Source organism: Saccopteryx leptura, chromosome 11 (genome assembly GCF_036850995.1).
Source record: "Saccopteryx leptura isolate mSacLep1 chromosome 11, mSacLep1_pri_phased_curated, whole genome shotgun sequence".
NCBI classification, from domain to species: Eukaryota; Metazoa; Chordata; class Mammalia; order Chiroptera; family Emballonuridae; genus Saccopteryx; species Saccopteryx leptura.
In genome coordinates, this window is record NC_089513.1 from 57,660,456 (window position 1) to 57,679,268 (window position 18,813).

The window sequence follows — 18,813 nt, forward strand, 5'->3', positions numbered from 1 at the left end:
AGCAATGCATGCAAAAACCAGTGGTATACTTTATTGTATTTCTGTTTTTTTAGCTCCTACACCAGTGTTCTGAACAAAGAGGCAAATATCATCTAACACAAGGAAAATGGCTTATGAATACTAACAAATTCATTGGAGGGGAAGCAAAAAGCTTGAGGAAAATAAGAGACTACAAAATGGCTTTTGAACAGAGGACATTTCTAAGGGTTAAAGTGAGAGATTATCTATCTAGAATTTCACCCTGAATGGGAGAAAGAATAAGTATAGGATGCAGAAACAGAAAAGCAGTAAGCCAAGGGGAGTTGTTCCAATAAAAATCATGTTCCCTTGCTCAGTTCCTAGAGCTAAACCAATTCTCATATTAAGAACCCAGTGACTGAAGAGATGGCTAAATCCCCAGAGGGAAGGATGCAATAACACCAGGGCAAGTAAAGACTGTGTGATTCTTTCAAGACAACCTTAAAGTAAACCTCTAGCCATTTGTTTGGATCATTATACACTGGGGAAAAGGGAATATGTAGCCAGAGGTCCCCAAACTTTTTACACAGGGGGCCAGTTCACTGTCCCTCAGATCGTTGGAGGGCCGCCACATACAGTGCTCCTCTCACTGACCACCAATGAAAGAGGTGCCCCTTCCGGAAGTGTGTGTGGGGGGTGGATAAATGGCCTAAGGGGGCCGCATGTGGCCCGCAGGCCGTAATTTGGGGATGCCTGATGTAGACTTTTTCAGGATTGTTGCACACAGTCTTGGATGAGGTTGATATCTGGAGATCTGAAATGTTACATTGTGCATGTTCCTCTTCCTGTCCCAAATTTAGAGTCCTGATTAAAGCCTGGATTACAGTTGACCCCCATATGGCCACTTAGTGGTCGTTTCTTAAACCCTGAGTGTACAATTGGCAGTTAGAGTAACACTCTCTTTGGGTCCTTGGCTTGTGGGTGAGAGCTATCATAGTAGAGAAGGTGAGGTACCAGCCTCTAAGCTGTCCCTACTTCCCAGGTCAAAATAGTAAATGAAAGCAATATTGCATGATAGTGATTAGTGCCTTTATTAAAAAGCATGAAAAGATACAGGGTGGTGGTCCCTCCTATCATGTCTCCTTTTAACTAGCCAGTCTGGCACCTGCAGAAACCAGATGGTAGAATACCACAAAGCTTAACCAAGCTGTAGCCCCACTGCAGCTGCTGAACAGAGCAGCATGGTTGCTAAAGCAGATTAATAAGGCTTGATTATACTGATGTGTGGCCACTGACTTGGCAAATGTGTTCTTTTCTATACTGAACAGAAACAATTTGTATTCATGTTGTAGGGACAACAATATTCATTTACTCTTTTGTTCCACGACATTGTGAACTTTTCCATCTCCTGTTACATTATAACATGAAGAAATTGGGACTGTCTGGACATCCTGTGGTATGTCATGGTGATCCATTACATTGATGACACCATACGATCAAGCAGGATAGCAAAATGGGCTAGAGTACTGGAGGCCTTGAAAGGATGGTGGATATTCAGAAACTTACCATTGCAGGAAAGTGTTTAAGAGGTCCAATGATCAGAGGTGTCTGAGATATCTTTCCAGATTCTTGCTCTTACATCCCCCACCACAAGAAGGAAGCACAATGTTGGGTCGGTCTCTTTGGTTTCTGGGTGTAACACATTCCACACTGGGAATACCGCTCCGACTCAGATGACACGAAAGGAAGGTTGCCAACTTTGAGTGGGGCTTTGAGACTTGCTATGTGGCCCATAAAATCCAGTGGAGTCCATGGCTAGAGGTGTCTGTGGTGGGGAAAGATACAGTAGCACCTTGTTGATGTTGATGACTATATTGTCTACAGGAGAGAATTCAATGCCTTTTGAAAAGCAGACCCTGGTGTGTTATTGAGGCACCAAGTGACTATGTATTTGTGGCTGCTCCTTATGAACTGCCATGAGAATTTCAGTCAGACCTACCAAGTCATAAAGTCAGACCCCACAGCAGTTTACTGAGAGATGGAAACGGCGCATTTGGGGTTGAGCTCAAACAGGAAAAGAGAGCACAAGTAACCCACGTAAATGAGCAGGTAAACCAAACTCCACGTCACCCAGTGCCTCTCATCCAGCTCATATCCTTGGCCATGTAAAGGTTGGACACCTATGTATTTTATCATGATATCACCAAACCTTCATTTGACTCATGGGCTTAACCCAGGGGTCCCCAAACTTTTTACACAGGGGGCCAGTTCACTGTCCCTCAGACCGTTGGAGGCCGAACTATAAAAAAAAAACTATGAACAAATCCCTATGCACACTGCACATATCTTATTTTAAAGTAAAAAACAAAACGAGAACAAATACAATATTTAAAATAAAGAACAAGTAAATTTGAATCAACAAACTGACCAGTATTTCAGTGGGAACTATGCTCCTCTCACTGACCACCAATGAAAGAGGTGCCCCTTCTGGAAGTGTGGCGGGGGCGGATAAATGGCCTCAGGGGGCCGCATGCAGCCCGCGGGCCGTAGTTTGGGGACCCCTGGCTTAAACCATTGGTTTAGGACCACGGGTATTTACTTCTCTCTGTAATAAAAAAGTAATCCCAAAATGGATTCATATTTTTAGATTTTAATGCAATTATTAAGGACTTACTTAATATGCTGATGAAATACAATTCAGACTTATGTGACAGTACTACAATCAAGTTCTATAGGACGTCTAAAGAGAATTCCTTTGGAAATAACTATTTGTTAGGTTGTGCCATTGAGTCTCCAGTGATAACAGTTCAATTTTTTGATTTATTATTTTCTTCAGAGAAATTCATAATCCTACTATCCCAAGTCATATAATCTTTAAAAAAGAGTCATAATTGTATATTCATGTCTGAGAAATAATTAAATAAATAACAATAATGGTAAAATTTATTGAGCACTTACAAGTGCCAAGTATTGTGCTCAGATATTTACAAGCATTATCTCATTTAATTTTTACAACAATCTTGTGAGGTAAATAGTTTTATTATCTTGCCTGACCTGTGGTGGTGCAGTGGATATAATGTCAATGTGGAATGCCAAATCGCTGGTTCAAAACCCTGGGCTTTCCCAGTCAGGGCATGTACAAAAAGCAACTATGAGTTGATCCTTCCTGCTGCTCCCCACCTACCTCCCCACCTTTTTCTCTCTCCAGTCTCTAAAATCAATAAATAAAATCTTTAAAAATATAGTTTTACTATCTTTATATATGTGATAGAGCCAGGAAGTAAAGCCAGATTTGAATGAGCCTAGGCTCTGCTCCCAAGCTATTTCTTTAAAAATATTTTTAAAATTGATTTTAAAGAGGGGGATGGAGCGAGAAGTATCAACTCATAGTTGCTTCACTCTAGTTATCCATTACTTGCTTGTCGTATGTGCCTTGACCAGGTAAGCCCAGGGTTTTGAACTGGCCACCTCAACATTAGAGGTTGATGCCCTATCCACTGTGCCACCACAGGCCAGCCCCAAGCTATTTCTTAAAACAGCCAGGATAGCCTGACCAGGTGGTGGCAGAGCCTCAGCCTTGGACGCTGAGGACCCAGGCCAGAAGCCCTGAGGTCATTGGCTTGAAAGCAGGCTTGCCAGCTTGAGCGCAGGGTCACTGGTTTGAGTGTGGGATCATAGACATGATCTCGTGGTCGCTGGCTTGAGCCCAAATGTTGCTGGTTTGAACAAGGGGGTCACTGACTCAGCTGGAGCCCTTCCCCCCATCAAGCACATATGAGAAGCCATCAATGAACAACTATGAGTTGATGCTTCTCATCTCTCTCCCTTCCTGTCTGTCTGTTCCTCTCTCCGTCTCTTGCATGCATGTGCATGTGCAAATAAATAAATAAATAAATGCCAGAATAAATGAGGTAAGAATTACTATTGAGATGGAAGGAGGCAGCAAGGGTACTGTTACAGAATAAAATTAACCATTTTATTGTGGTAAAATATACCTAACATGAAATATACCAGTATAAGTGTGAATGTAGCATTCAGTACATTCACAATGTTGTGCAGCCATCATCATCATCTATCCACAGAACTGTTTTTATTTTGCCAAACTGAAACTCTGCGCCCATTAAACACTAACTCCTCATTCCCTTTCTCCCCATCCCCTCGTAACCACCATTCTACTCTCTGTCTCTACGAGTTTGACTATCTAGATTCTTCATATAAGAGGAATCCTACAGTTTTTGTTTTCTTGTTTCTGGCTTATTTTCCTTAGCATAATGTCTTCAAGATTCATTCGTATTGTAGCCTGTGCTAGAATTTCCTTTTTAAGGCTGAATAACATTCTATTGTATTGATATATGTATCTACTATATTTTGCTTTTCATACATCTGTCAGTAGACACCTGTGTTGTGTCCAGCTTTTGGCTATTGTGAATAATATTGTTATGAACATCAAATGTTTTTGTTCTTAATCAAACCAAACCAAACCAAGCCAAACCAAACCAAACCAAACCAAACCAAAATACAGAAACAAAAACCCTCCAGGAAAACAAATCCTAGAGAGGAAAGTGTGTGTGTGTACATACCTGGACATTAAAAAAAAAAAAAATTATTTATTTATTTATCTATTTATTTATTTATTTCAAGTGAGAGGAGGGGAAGATGGAGAGACAGACTCCTGCATGCACCCCAACCAGGATCCACCTGGCAACCCCCATCTAGGGCTGATGCTTAAATCAACTGAGCTATCCTCAGGGCCCAGAGCTAACACTTGAACTAATCAAGCCACTGATTGCAAGAGGGGAAGAGAGAGAGAAGGGGGAGTGGAAGGGAAAGAGAAGCAGATGGTTGCTTCTCATGTGTGCCCTGACCGGCATCGAACCTGAGACGTCACCATGCCAGGCCGATACTCTATCCACTTAGCCAATAGGCCAGGGCCGAAAATGCCATGATTTTGAATTGGTCAGATATCTACAGATCATTTCCCAACTTCCTCAAAGCCAATCACTCCTGTTTCTGTTCTTCTATAATTATTTTCAGTTGCTTATTTTAAAGCATACCATATATTGGATTGTTTGTTTAAATCCATTTAGACCATCAAGTTCTTCAGTACTGAAACTAGATATTAGACTTTCTTGTGTCTGCCCTAGCCTATACCATAGCACTCGGCCCAAAACAGGTCATCATCCAACAACTGGAAGAAATAAATACAAAAACCCCCCATCCTCATTTTCAGAAAACCCTAGAAAATTATCTTCTATTTATGAAGTATCTCATTAATAGACTGAAATGTCTATAACTTTACATATATGTGGCTTATATTTCAAAGGTGATTCAAATCTTGTAATATAATTTTTAAAAGCTTACTATTTGCCAAACACTATGCTAAGCATTTTATTCACACTATATCATTTAGTACTCACATGCAATATTAAATATAGGTTGTATTGTTGTAATTCATAGATAAGGCCATAGAATTTAGGTGCACAAAGGACAAAAAGTGATGGAGCCTGTAGTTCAGCCTGTCTGATGTCCAAGCCTGTGCTCTTCACCCACATCTGGTCTAGGTTTTCTTAGGGCTCTACAAAGAAGCCTGTGTGTTCAGGGACTGTCAAAAGTCAGTGAAGGTGTCAAGTATGGATTTAGAGTTCATAGACATCTTTAGATTTCTTCTTGTTTAGTTTCTTTTCAGAATGATTGTATCTGTGGGAGAAAACATTATTAGCTACAGAGACTCTGGTTGCTTATAAGTGCTCTAATCTTTGCAATCTAGAGAAGGAAAATGGAATGAGTAAGAAGAAAAGATGGATTCAATGAAAATGTACAATTTTGGAGGCAAAACTATTGATCTAAACAATTTAGGATACTTATATATGGCCTTCCTCTGCTCCTGGTGTGGGGTGAGATCAACACTTGGTAAGAATGGGACAGATGGATCCACTCACACATTCCTGATAGAAGTGTGAACTATAACAACCCTTTGAATAAATAGTATGCATTACATCTTGAAATAGAAAATATCTTTGATCCAGTTGTTCCACCACTGGGAATCTCCTTGTGGAAATAAAAACATCTTATGATAAGGATAAGATAAGGATGTTTATTGCAGTGCTAACAGTTGTGATAAAAGCCTAGATCTATTTACGTATTCATCAATAAGGAACAAATGGTACCATAGAAAGATAATCTATTCTATGGATTCAGCTATTAAAAGATTGAGTTAGATCTATGCCAACTGCCTTGGTCAGATATCCATAATATACTGTTAGGTGTGTTAAGCCTAATCTGGAGGGACCCGAAACATTGAAGACACGAACAAAGTCCGTCGATTACACACCAAAGCTTTATTGTCTAGCTTGGCCAAGCAGCGGCTACTCCAACAGTGGTCTGAGGGAGCGCGCGCCAGCCCTTTGTTCTACTTGGTTTTTATAGTTTTGTAAGTGGGAAGTACAGAAGCAAAAATTGTAATTAGGAGCCCTTTACCACTATTGGTTATAGTCACATGTCCTTTAACATGATAGGACCATGTTCAATTTGCAAGCCATACATCCTTTTGGAGAAAACAAAATTTACAAGTCAACACAATGGCAGAAAGATATCTTTTTACATATTAAAAGGCATTCCTATATTATCTAGTGTTCATCTGATATCTCTCTGTCCAGAGTCACATGTGTTAACTACACACATTTACATAGGAGAGGTAGTTTCTGTGGGGACAAATGTCTGCAAATGGCTCATAGTTATAAGAAAAGGTTTATTTTGGCTTTTCTCTCCCTGCACATGGCTAGCCATTCACCCCTTTCCCCACAGGTGTGGTGGAATGTCTGGGGATCCATGTTTTCCTCCCCTTTGCATTTACAATACAATGCCAAGGGCCATCCTGGTTATGCCAATCACACAGTACAGAGACTATTCTCACAATTTCTCTGCACACCTTAACCCAAATTTATAAAATGTTCTCCAAGCCTCTTAAAATATTAATATTAATTCTGTAGTTTTTGGTACCTTACAACACCTGCGGGTGAAGTGGCTCAGTGGCTCCTCAGGTGAGTAAAGAAATTACATATAATATGTCAGAATTCTTGGGGAAAAAAACCCCACCAAAACAAACTAGCTATATTTTTATAAGTATGGATAAAGTTAGGGAGTGATATGCAAACCCAGGTAGTTAACACTGGTTATCCTCAGTGGAGAGGAAACTGGGAAGTATAGGAGGAACTTGATTCATTTGCTTTTGGATTGTGTCATTTGTTACAATAAGCACATATTGCTTTTACAGTATAAAAGATTAATTGAGAAATCATTCTCGTCTGATCTCGGAAGCTAAGCAGGGTCGGGCCTGGTTAGTACTTGGATGGGAGAAATCATATATTATTCAAAGTATTTTTCATATACAAAGATGATTAATGTATAGTTTTAACTGTGTTAAGTGGTCATATAACCTAAAATCCCCAGAAGTCTTTTTCTAACTCTTCTTCTTCCAGACTTGATTTTACCTGGTGAAGCTTCTGTATGCCTTTTCTTGCCATCTATATTTTTCATAGAAGTCTGACGAATATGTTCAATAAGCTCCACCAATATCACCACACTTTTAAAGCAACACATCCCTGTGATATGTGCTGACCTTGTATATATTTCAGTTGGTTATCACTCTCCAGCATATCTATCTGTTTTAGAAAGAGCTCTTTCTGTGGAATGATTGTTACAATTATGTTTTGCCTCAGCATCCTGTTACTCCAGTGGTTCTCAAAGTGTGCGCCAGGGCACACTGGTGCACCCTAGAAGATTTCCAGGAGCGCCTTATGGTATTCCAGAGAAATATGTGCCTGTTGGGGACCAAAAATCCAACAGGGTTTTTGGAGTTTAGATTTTGGGGGGACAGAGGTGTGGAGAATAGGCTGTAAGCTGACAGTCTGCCCAACCCCCCACCTCACTTGCCTGATTAGGTTGCAAAAGGCTATTAAGCTGTGGTGCTGGATTGTTTACACTACCCTCCATGTTCCCCAGAAAGACTGGAGGCAAGTTTCTTCTATCTTTTGTTTGGTGTAAAGTTAAGATGATATGTATGGTGGGGGTTTCTGAACTCAACACAATTAAGAGTAAAAAGCGAGGAATTCTTTAATGTATTAATGAGGAAATGAGAGTTTGCCTTTCAAATATATGCCCAAACATTGAGGAAAGCGCTAGGACACATCAGGCTCATGTTTCTCACAAACACAAGAATAAAAAACTTAACACATTCGGGCTGGGACCTGCCGAATTTACTAAATCTTACTAAGAATGTATCTATATATATTAAAAGATAACTTTTTTGTTGTTTCTTTATTTTTTTAACCCCTCTTTTTTACGAATTCTAAAAAGCATAACTCAAAAAATGTAACATAAAAATGTTTTTTTAGTGTCAGAATAAATTGAATTTTGTTGTATTTATTTTAATTACCATAAAAGCACGCTTGGACTTTATTTTTTTTCTTTAATATCTGACCTAATTATTATAACATATTTCTCAGAAATTTGTATATAGTGCGCCTACAATTATTTGTAGAATTTTAAATGTGCCCAACTTCAAAAAGTCTGAGAACCACTGCGTTACTCTGTCAGGTGAAAGGTTTCCAATCCTCACCTTATAGTACAATTTAGCAGATTTCTACACCGTTGACCTTCTTCTTGATCCACTCCTGGCTTTCTTGGCAGCTGACTCTCCGTAGCACTCTAATAACTGAAGCGGGAAGCAACACAATAAAGGAAAGAGGGTACTTAGAAAATCTGGGGGAGAGGTAGAAGAGCAGGCTCTGGATGAGGCTCTCCAGGATTGACTCCCAGGGCAAAACTGAACTGGACCACCAGGGCAGCAACCGCCTTTGAGGCCACTCTTTTCACTTCTGAGACAAGGAACAGGAAGCCAGACTCAAGAAGAAGCTACTGCTTCTGCTGACTCTGTAACAACTAACTGCCTCTTAATGTCCAGCAAGGTAGCACATGAGTGCTGGAATGCTGATCAGAAAGCCTCAAGTCTCTGTGCTCTTGCCTTAGCAGAAAAACAGCCAGAAGGCACAGAAAACTGGCTTCCTCTGTCTCCCTTATAACTTTCTAATATCACATGAGTGTAACTCACTGGTTGAACTTATTTCAAGAACAGAATCCTAGCTGCAAAGGAGCATTCACATTTGCCTCTCCTGCTCGAATGTAAGCTTGTAAGGGCTGAAAGCATGTCTATTGGCTCACCAGTATTTCACCTACCATTGTGCCGGGCACATAGCAATAACTTAACATTAATGTTAATAAGGTAACAGTTCTGGAACCAGGCCTTATTCTAAGCTCTTTGTGTGTATCAACTCATTTAATTCTCATAACAAACCTCACATGTAGGAATTATTCTCCCCAGTTGACAAATGCAGAATGGGCAGAGAGTGGTGAAATAAGTTGCAAAGACCATATAGTGGAGAACAGGCTTTGAACCCATCAGTTCAGGACCAAAGACTCAATATTTATTGAAAGTATGCCCATTTAAATGTTTACTGAATTAAACTATGTGGATAATTGATCATAATATACTCATAATTATAGAAAACCTCAATAAAGTTTAACATATTTAACTATGGAGAAGAACACGGTATACTTTGTTAACATTTGTACTGGAAATTGTCTTTTTTTTTTTTTATCCTCCCCAAACCCATAAGAGATAATCTGTCTAAAAGTGAATATTGCTTCAAGTAAGTTGAAGTAATATTCAAGGCCTTCATATCTCTAAGACTATAGAAAACTTGGGAGCTAGAAAAATATGCTTGAGTTTATATTTTTTGCTTAGGAGACCTCAATATTCTGCATTAATCAGTGTAAAAAAAAAAAGCAGTGAACATTAGGCTCCCTGTTTCTCTATTCCTAGCTTAACTGTTAGAAAATAGAGAAGTCAATTCCATTATAAATCCTTGCCTTAATCACTCCTGGCGGTCATTTTATTGTGGTTTTGGAAAGAGCAAAAATTGACAGGATGAAAAATTGGGTAGTTTTCATTTCCATATTTTCCAAATTCACCTGTTTTCATTTCCATATTTAACAATAAAGGTAACGTTTACTGTTATAAGGTTGTTCTGAGTAGCCTGTGATAATGTTTATAAAGTTCTTTGAACTGTTAGAGGAAAGTACCCAAGCACAAAGCACTGAAATAGTGTGCTATTTAACGAGGGGTAGATAATTCAGGAGGGCTCTGAGTCATTATTTCTTAATGCAACGGTCTTAAATAAAATAGAATTATTCTAAAGACAATTAATGTATTCTTAAACTGCCACATATTTAAATTCATATAGATATGAAGACTATACCTATATGCTTTTAGAAGCAATATTGAAAAGAGAAAAACAGTTGATTCCAAAGGTGATTATTTAAATAAGCAGAGGTTTACTTAATGATATACAGAGTAGGAAACTGGAATACATCCAATTTCGGCTTCCGATTGAACTCGGGATGGATGGGCAGCCAGCCATTGTCCCATGAGTGACTGGGAACTTCCTCAGCATGCTATTTCTGCTAAAATTGGCTGTTGCAGACTGGAGATTCCCTTAAGCTTCTGGTAAAAGAAGTATCCATCTAGCTGTGAAGGAACCAGTTCAGTGAAGTCTAACTTCCCCATGGATGAGAGTTCTTAGGCAAGCAAAAATAATAACAATAAAAGAAAAAGAAAAAAAAAAGAAAAAAACCTGATGCATTTGTATCCGTTTTAGGGTTGTCAGTTTACAACTGAACATATGTGGGGCACCATCTGTGACATGAATGTCAATTTCAACATTTAAATAAAATATTCATTTTATTGGTTTTAGAGAGAGGAAGGGAGGGAGCAAGAAAGAGATGGGAAGATCAATCTGTCCCTGTATGTGTCCTGATTAGGAATCGAACCAGCAACCTCTGAGCTCCCAGGGGATGCTCTAACCAACCATGGTATCCAGTCAGGGAAGTCAACCTCAACATTTAGAAAATACTAAGCTCCCTTTTAATAAACATACAATTTTTTGTATTTCTTTTTAATGACAATTGTAATTTCAAAATAAACTTTGTGACTAAAAAAAAATCGAAGCAATGTAAATTTGGAATATGTTTTTCAAATTATTTAAGCACTCCTAACCTCTGAGGTTTTTCATGGCTGAAGATACATTAATTACTCTTGTGTAGCACAGTCCTCTGTAAATGCTAAGTTAGCTATTCTGGAGAACTATTTCCAGACGGGCTCTGAATCCTGGGCTGTACCTGAAAACTCGGACTTCGCACCTCCTCCTAGACCACTGTCCCATTTGTCTCGTTTATAGTATATTCCAATAAACTGGCCTGCTGTTTCATGTCCGCAGCACGAATATGTCCTTTGTTTCGTGGTGCCTGTAGGGATTTAAATTCAGGTAGTACTACAAAGGTTTCTTTACAGCACACTTATTTACTTCATTTAATGTTTCTGTCCCCATTACCTCAGCAATCGGTTAAAGGTTTGTCAGCAACTTCGCTGCCGGGCTTTTCTCACTTGGCTCCGTGTACTACATGCTACCCTAAATAATGCCGATGGAATTCACTTCCAATTTGTGAACGTGACAACTGCTTTGGTTTGGGTCTATCATTAACCCAAACTGAGAATAGACTATGGCAACTGAACGCTGGGGATTTTGACTTTTATTTCTAGCTTGATACGTGTGCCTTCTCAGATCTCCGCAACGACGCGTTTGTTTCCTACACGAGGTGCGTTTTCTCATCTGCTTTTGCATCACTGGAGAGAATTCGGGAAGCAGTGGAAGTTAGATTGGAATACGACAATTTATTTACCTCTAGCAACAGAGAAACGGACAAAATTAGAGAGCAAACCGACAAACCCCGGTATGTCTTCCACAGAGCATATATATATATGTGTGTGTGTGTGTGTATATATATATATATATATATATATATATATATATATATATATATATATATATATTTTAAACTGGGGGATCTCGGGTCAGTCTCCAAAAGTTTTTTTATTTTTTCTTTTAAGCGCAAACCCTGCGCTTAAAAGAAAACGCGGTGAAAGCCAAAACGACTATCAGCGCGCCACACCCCACTCGCCTCAAACAGACGTCTCTTTCCCGCCCGCAAGAAAACACTACTACAATTCCCAGCAAGCATCGCGCAGAGCCGCGAACGGACCGGGCCCTGGGCGGGGGCTCTGCCCCCCGGATGGAGCATGCTGGGAGTTGTTGTGAATGAGTCTGGCTACTCTTTCCTTTTTTTAGGCATTCCTACTTGGAAGATGGCGACGCATTGCCCTAGCAGGTTCTTCAGTTTCGTAATAGGAGCTAAAAGCTGACGGACGATTGCGCCCTCTCGCCCTGCGCTGCGCACCGAGGATCTTAGCTCCGCCTCCTGTCCACACCCGTTCCCTTGACAGCTGGGCTGAACTCCGCCCGGCGGAGAGGCCGGGAGCGCGCAAGCGCACTAGCCCGCGCCGCGTAGAGCGGAACTCGAGGACGGGACGAGCGCTAGGGGCTACTGGCCGCCGGGGCGCGCACGTAGGCACGCAGAAATCGTCACGTGGGGCGTCGAGGATCGCAGTGCGCGTGGCCGGGTGGCTGGTGTGGGGTTGAGTCAGTTGTGAGACCCCGAGCTGCTGACCCAGCGGGCGGCCCACCCACCCCGCGACAGAGCTGCAGGTGACAGGGTGCGGGAGCCGTGAACTGGTCCTGTCACAGAGCTCGGCCGAACCGTCGCCACCGCCGCCGTCCCCCGTCCCCACAGCCAGCAGATCGCCACCGCGGGCGCGCCCCCGCTCTGCGCTGTCTCCGATGGCGTCCGCCCCTGGGGCCATGGCGAAGCACGAGCAGATCCTGGTCCTCGACCCTCCCACAGACCTCAAATTCAAAGGTAGGCCGGAAGGCGGCCGCTCTGGACTCGGGTCGGGCGGGCGGCGGGCTTGATCTGGGCTGGGTGACGGGTGTGGAGGGACTGCCCGGGGTCGGTCCAGAGTGCGCGGCCCCTCCCCCACGCTCCAGCACTTCCCTTCTCCGGCGGGGTCTCGCTCCGGCCCTCGGGAGGCCTGCCCGGGCGCCCAGGCCCTCTCCCTGGCCCGCCCGCTTGCGCCTCGGTACGCGCGTCGGCCCGCGGCCCGGGAGAGGCGGAGAGGCCCTGCCCTGCCGCCGCCATCTTGCAGTCCCGCGGGGGCGCTTCTTGGTGCTGCCCGCGCTGCCGCCCGCGCCCGGCACTTGTCCTTGGCCCCCGAGGGCCCACGGGCGTTGTCCGCGAGGGTGTGGGTGGGTGGTGACCTTAGAGCGTGCACTCCGGGCTGCGGCGGACGGGGACGCGGGTGGGGGCGGGGGCTCCGGGGCTGGCGCAAGTGCGTCCGTCGCCCGCGCGGGTTGTCAGGCGGTGGGAGGCGAGGCCGGCGGCGGCGCGGCGGCCGCTGGGCGCGGGTCCGAGAGGGAACCCCCTCCTGGGCTCCCGTTCCCTCCGACCGCCTCTGAGGCGGGGCGGGTGGAGCCCCTCCTCGGTCCTCGCCGAGGGTGTTACTACCGAACCTTTTCGTCCCTTTTTATTAGCAAGTGTCAGGTACATGGAGCGCTGGGGAGGCAGGGAAGCCCGTGAAGTCTTCCCCGGTTGTTTTGGCGGAGACCCAAGCGCGTGCGGGCAGGAAAGCTCTGCGTCGGTTTGAGAATTGATAGTAGTAGGTTAATAGTAGACGTCTTCTCGGTCCAATGATAAGACATTTCAGCCTCTCTTCCATGTAGGGCAGACCCGGTGTTCGTCTGGTCTTGTTTAGCCCTTCAATTTAGCTCTTTTGCTGCGGAATCTTCAGTGCTTGTGACTTTTGCCCTTACGTTTGTGCTTTCCCAGCCTTCGAGAAGGTTGATAAGGTGTCACTCGACTCTGGAGCACCGTTGATTTATTTTGCAGCATTGCCTGTGATAAACGATCTGATTTGGTGACCTTTGAGGAATCCAAGAGGCCATTTGACCCATTTGCTTTTTAATATGTAGAGTTCTTTCTGTAAGAGATTTAAATTGAACAGATTTCTTTTTAGGAGTACTGAAAGTGTGTGAAGATCCCCAAATAGAAAGCAGATTCCTTGCTATCTTAAGTTTAGTCTAAAGTGAATCCCCATTTGGATGATTTAGTGTCGTGTTTTGCAGTTTCGGCAGCTATGATGAGAACAATTTTTGTGAAGTGTATAGCCATTCCAGTGCTTAAAAATATTATTTTTTATTGTACAAGATTGAGCCCCAAAGAAAAACGAATTGTTTTACATAGAAAATGTTTTAAATAGTTTTAGGAATTTAAAAATATTGTAATTCATGTAAGAGTAATGTATAATTCCGTTATTTTGTAAGCTTTTTCGTGCATTTACAAATTCCTTTGAATGGAAATGTATGTGAGCTGCTTGTTAGGTAAGGATTTGGTTTTAAGAGGGATATCTTCTTAGGGGCACTGAGTGCATTTTATTGTATCAAGTTGATCTGTGTGGCATGATTTTACATAATTTTACCTGAAAGGAAAAAAATCATTGAATAATCATTAAATTTTTTCCATAATTTATTTTGATCTGACTTTTTTTTGTGACGGACACATAGGGACAGACAGACAGGAAGGGGGAGAGATGAGAAGCATCAATTCTTCATTGTGGCACCTTAGTTGTTGGTTGCTTTCTCATATGTGCCTTGTGGGGGGGGGGGCTAGAGCAGACAGAGTGACCCCCTTGCTCAGGCCAGCGACCTGCTAGGGGACTTTGAGGTTTCGAACCTGGGTCCTCTGCATTCCAGTCCGACGCTGTATCCACTGCGCCACCGCCTGGTCAGGCTCGATTTTACTTTTTGATAGACTGAGTTAACAGAAAATTTCCTCTACTATATAACCATGTGTGTATTGCTGTTAGGGACTTAGAAGCCTTTAAAACTAGTTTTAGGCCAGGACATTTTCCCAGTTTGAAGCTTTCTCCCTAGAGAAGTTATAAAGTTGCCATAGGAAGAGACTAATAATAGCAGAGAAGCAAGTTAAACTACCAAAACCCCTACACAGTGACTTACCATATATTTCACTTAGTTTAGACATTGAAGAATTACTAACTGTTATACAATGTGTCCGTAAAGTCATGGTGCACTTTTGACTGGTCCCAGGAAAGCAATAAAATAGGATAGAAATGTGAAATTTGCACCAAATAAAAGGAAAACTCTCCCAGTTTCATACCTATTCAGTGCAGTTCGATGTGGGCTCACGCACAGTTTTTTTTTTGTGTATTTTTCTGAAGTTGGAAACGGGAGGCAGTCAGACAGACTCTCACATGCGCCCAACCAGGATCCACCCGGCATGCCCACCAGGGGGCAATGCTCTGCCCATCTGGGGCGTTGCAACCAGAGCCATTCTAGCTCCTGAGGCCAAGGCCATAGAGCCATCCTCAGCGCCTGGGCCAACTTTGCTCCAATGGAGCCTCGGCTGCGGGAGGGGAAGAGAGAGACAGAGAGGAAGGAGAGGGGGAGGGGGTGGAGAAGCAGATGGGCACTTCTCCTGTGTGCCCTGGCCAGGAATCGAACCCGGGACTCCTGCACGCCAGGTTGACACTCTATCACTGAGCCAACCGGCCAGGTCTTCGTGCACAGATTTTTTAGGGCTCCTTAGGTAGCTATCCCGTATAGCCTCTACAGACTCGTCACTGACTGATGGCTTACCAGAATGGGGGTTTCTCCACCAAACTGCCGTTTTCCTTCAACTGCTTATCCCACCAAGTAATGTTATTCCTATGTGGTGGTGCTTCGTTATAAACGCGCCAGTATTCACGTTGCACTTTGGTCATGGATTCGAATTTAGCGAGCCACAGAACACACTGAACTTTCCTCTGTACAGTCCACATCTCGACTGGCATGGCCTTGGGCTGTTCCGCTGTATATACGGTGTTACGTTATCATCTGCGCATGCGGGTGTGCTGCCACATCATCCTACAGAAACTGGGAGGGTTTTCCTTTTATTTGATGCCGATTTCACATTTCTATCATCTTTTGTTGCTTTCCTGTGACCGGTCAAAAGTGCACCATGACTTTACAGACACACTGAAGAACAAACAGATTGTTCTAGTGTTATGGATAAAACTAATTTACAAGGCCCATTTAAAAAGGCTGGACATCAATGACTGCCTTTTAAAATTAACTTAAAATAAGTATTTCATTGAAATTTTTAGGAACATATTCAGTTGGATCATTTATTTAGTGAACATTTACTGAAAGCTTTGTGCTAAATCTATATTTATGAGAGTTTAAACAATGAGTAATTCATTCAACAGGTATCACCTTATATTTTGGGATTCAGTGCGAAGCAAGGTGGAGAAAAGATTGTTTGTTGTTTAATGGAGAAAGCATACAGTTAAACAACAGTAAAGTGCATTAAGTTGTAGCTTTGCCTCTGAAGAACTTCGAGGCTATTGAGGGAGAAAGAAGACATATAGTTAGAGGCAAGACAAGTGTGAGGAAAGGCTCTTCCTTTTGGTCCCTCCCCCATTCCTTTAGGAAGCTTTCTAGGAAGAAGCTTGTTTTCATTTGGATGCGAGGTGGGAGGGTTGGGCAAGGGAGTGATGGTTTGCTCTGGGGATGTGAGAGAAATGTGTGGTTTATACTTAGAGGCCCAATGGTTTGCTGTGTGCTTTTGTTTGAAGGTGTAATGGGGAAGATTGGAAAAGTGGAAGGGTAGGATGAATTAGGAGATGACATTTGGTGTCATTTGATTCTTTTCTCATTGTTACTCTTTCAGTAAAAGGTAGTTTGCCTTGTTGGAATTCTGTTTGTATTCTAATGCAAGTTCAACACAAAGTGAGGACATTCATTTTGAATCACCAATCTCCTTATGCTTAGTTTGATGATATAAAAAGTCATTTAACTCTGACTTGCTCTAAATTGCCTATAATTTTAAATTTAAGTCTTTGTCTGTTAAGGATAGTTTTTCAGAATGTCATTTTCTAGTAGGCATATTGGAATTATTTTGACTATATTTCACTGATACGGTTTCTCCAAGAGTCACTCATTTAATCATTCTGAGATTGAGTAGTGAATTTTTTCTGTTATATGTGTAACATAATCATCATGATATCAATTATCAGCACTTAGCACAATTGCGGAGAAGCAAATACCAGTTTAATACATTTTCTGCATACCTCAATATTATTCAAAACATTTATTGTTCTATGTGGCTGTTAATATATGAAACTGCTTTTATAATGATGTAATGAATTCTAAAGTAACAGTTTTGTTACATTAGTAAAAAAAAATGTAGATATTTTCAGATTCTGTTGTTTAAACGCTGGTAGTAATTTGTCCTAGAATCCGGAAATTTATTACACATGAGATACTATTTTTTTTCCTTGAAAATTTTACTATTGTAAATTTTTTTTTGTATTATATAATGTTTTAATTTTTCCTACCTATTTGTAGTCTTGGAGAAAAGTTCGAAGGAAAATGTTTCAAAATGCTAAAATATGTTCTTTCTCTTAATCATCAGAGAAAGAGAAAAATAGACCAAACTCATTGTTTTGAAGGTGGTCCATAATAATAACAGATCAGGAAAAAAAATTAAGCTCTGTAAAGCAGCAAGGGACCTATGATATGTCAACCATAGCATCTTTGAATAGCTGCACATTACTAAGAGGAAGCACAAGTGAAGATATAGAATACTACTACTCATGGTTATCTGGCACATTTATAGGTATTTCAGATGAGCCTCACAGATTTCACAGTGGCTACAACCCCTGGGGTGATTGCTGGGGGAGGGTGAGGTATAGATGTCATATTACACAGTTCTTTTTTTTTTTTTTTTTCATTTTTCTGAAGCTGGAAACAGGGAGAGACAGTCAGACAGACTCCCGCATGCGCCCGACCGGGATCCACCCGGCACGCCCACCATGGGGCTACGCTCTGCCCACCAGGGGGCGATGCTCTGCCCATCCTGGGCGTCGCCATGTTGCGACCAGAGCCACTCTAGCGCCTGAGGCAGAGGCCACAGAGCCATCCCCAGCGCCCGGGCCATCTTTGCTCCAATGGAGCCTTGGCTGCGGGAGGGGAAGAGAGAGACAGAGAGGAAAGCGCGGCGGAGGGGTGGAGAAGCAAATGGGCGCTTCTCCTGTGTGCCCTGGCCGGGAATCAAACCCGGGTCCTCCGCACGCTAGGCCGACGCTCTACCGCTGAGCCAACCGGCCAGGGCCCAGTTCTTTAAAAGCTTTCAAATAGCTTTAGATTACCCACTGGATAAAAGCCTGATTTTTTTTTTAAAGTATGCCATACAAGCCTTTCCATGATGTGCTGTATCCTCTTCTAATGTGTTTATTTGCACTCTTCCATATTTTCGTCCCTGAGAAAGAAAACTTGTCTCATATCCAAACTTGTTTGTTTGCTGTTTTTTTTTTTTTTTTCAGGTTAAAGTAAAAACCCTTACGATTTATATTTAAACTGTCTTCCATCAGATATTTTCCTACTCATGTTTTTAACCACTGGCTTCTTCCTTTAAACGTATACATATATGTAAGTCTTGTATTTCACAAGCAAACTAAAAAAAGGGTTACTTCCTTAACCCCTAACTCTTTCTGTCCTGGTACACGTTCCTTTCTGACTTCTATTTTCTTTTCAGTCAGACTTCTTGGAAAAATAGTCCATATGCACTGTCTCTCCAGCTCACCTTCTGTCCATCTTGTGGTCTCTGTCTTGACTACTTACTGATTGCTAACTGCACTGATCACTTCCAGTGTTTATCTTGTTTGTCTCTCTTTGGCACTGGACATTGTTGACAGTTCTTTTTAAAAATTCACTTCTTTAGACTTCTATGATATAGTTTTCTTTTAATTTTCTTCTTTGCTCCTTTCTTTGTCTCATTTGTGGTCTTCGT

General features: G+C 42.1%; 1 protein-coding gene across 2 annotated transcripts in view; it reads left to right on the plus strand.

Moving 5' to 3' along the window:
• The first annotated feature begins 12,448 nt into the window (after positions 1 to 12,448).
• Positions 12,449 to 18,813, plus strand: part of VAPA (VAMP associated protein A) — a 49,413-nt gene continuing 43,048 nt past the window's right edge. The window contains exon 1 of one of the 2 annotated variants that reach the window (XM_066352619.1): positions 12,449 to 12,828. In XM_066352619.1, the coding sequence (XP_066208716.1) occupies positions 12,750 to 12,828 (79 nt within the window). In that variant the 5' untranslated portion in view covers positions 12,449 to 12,749. The remainder of the gene's footprint in view (positions 12,829 to 18,813) is intronic. The other variant, XM_066352620.1, reaches the window with a different exon arrangement.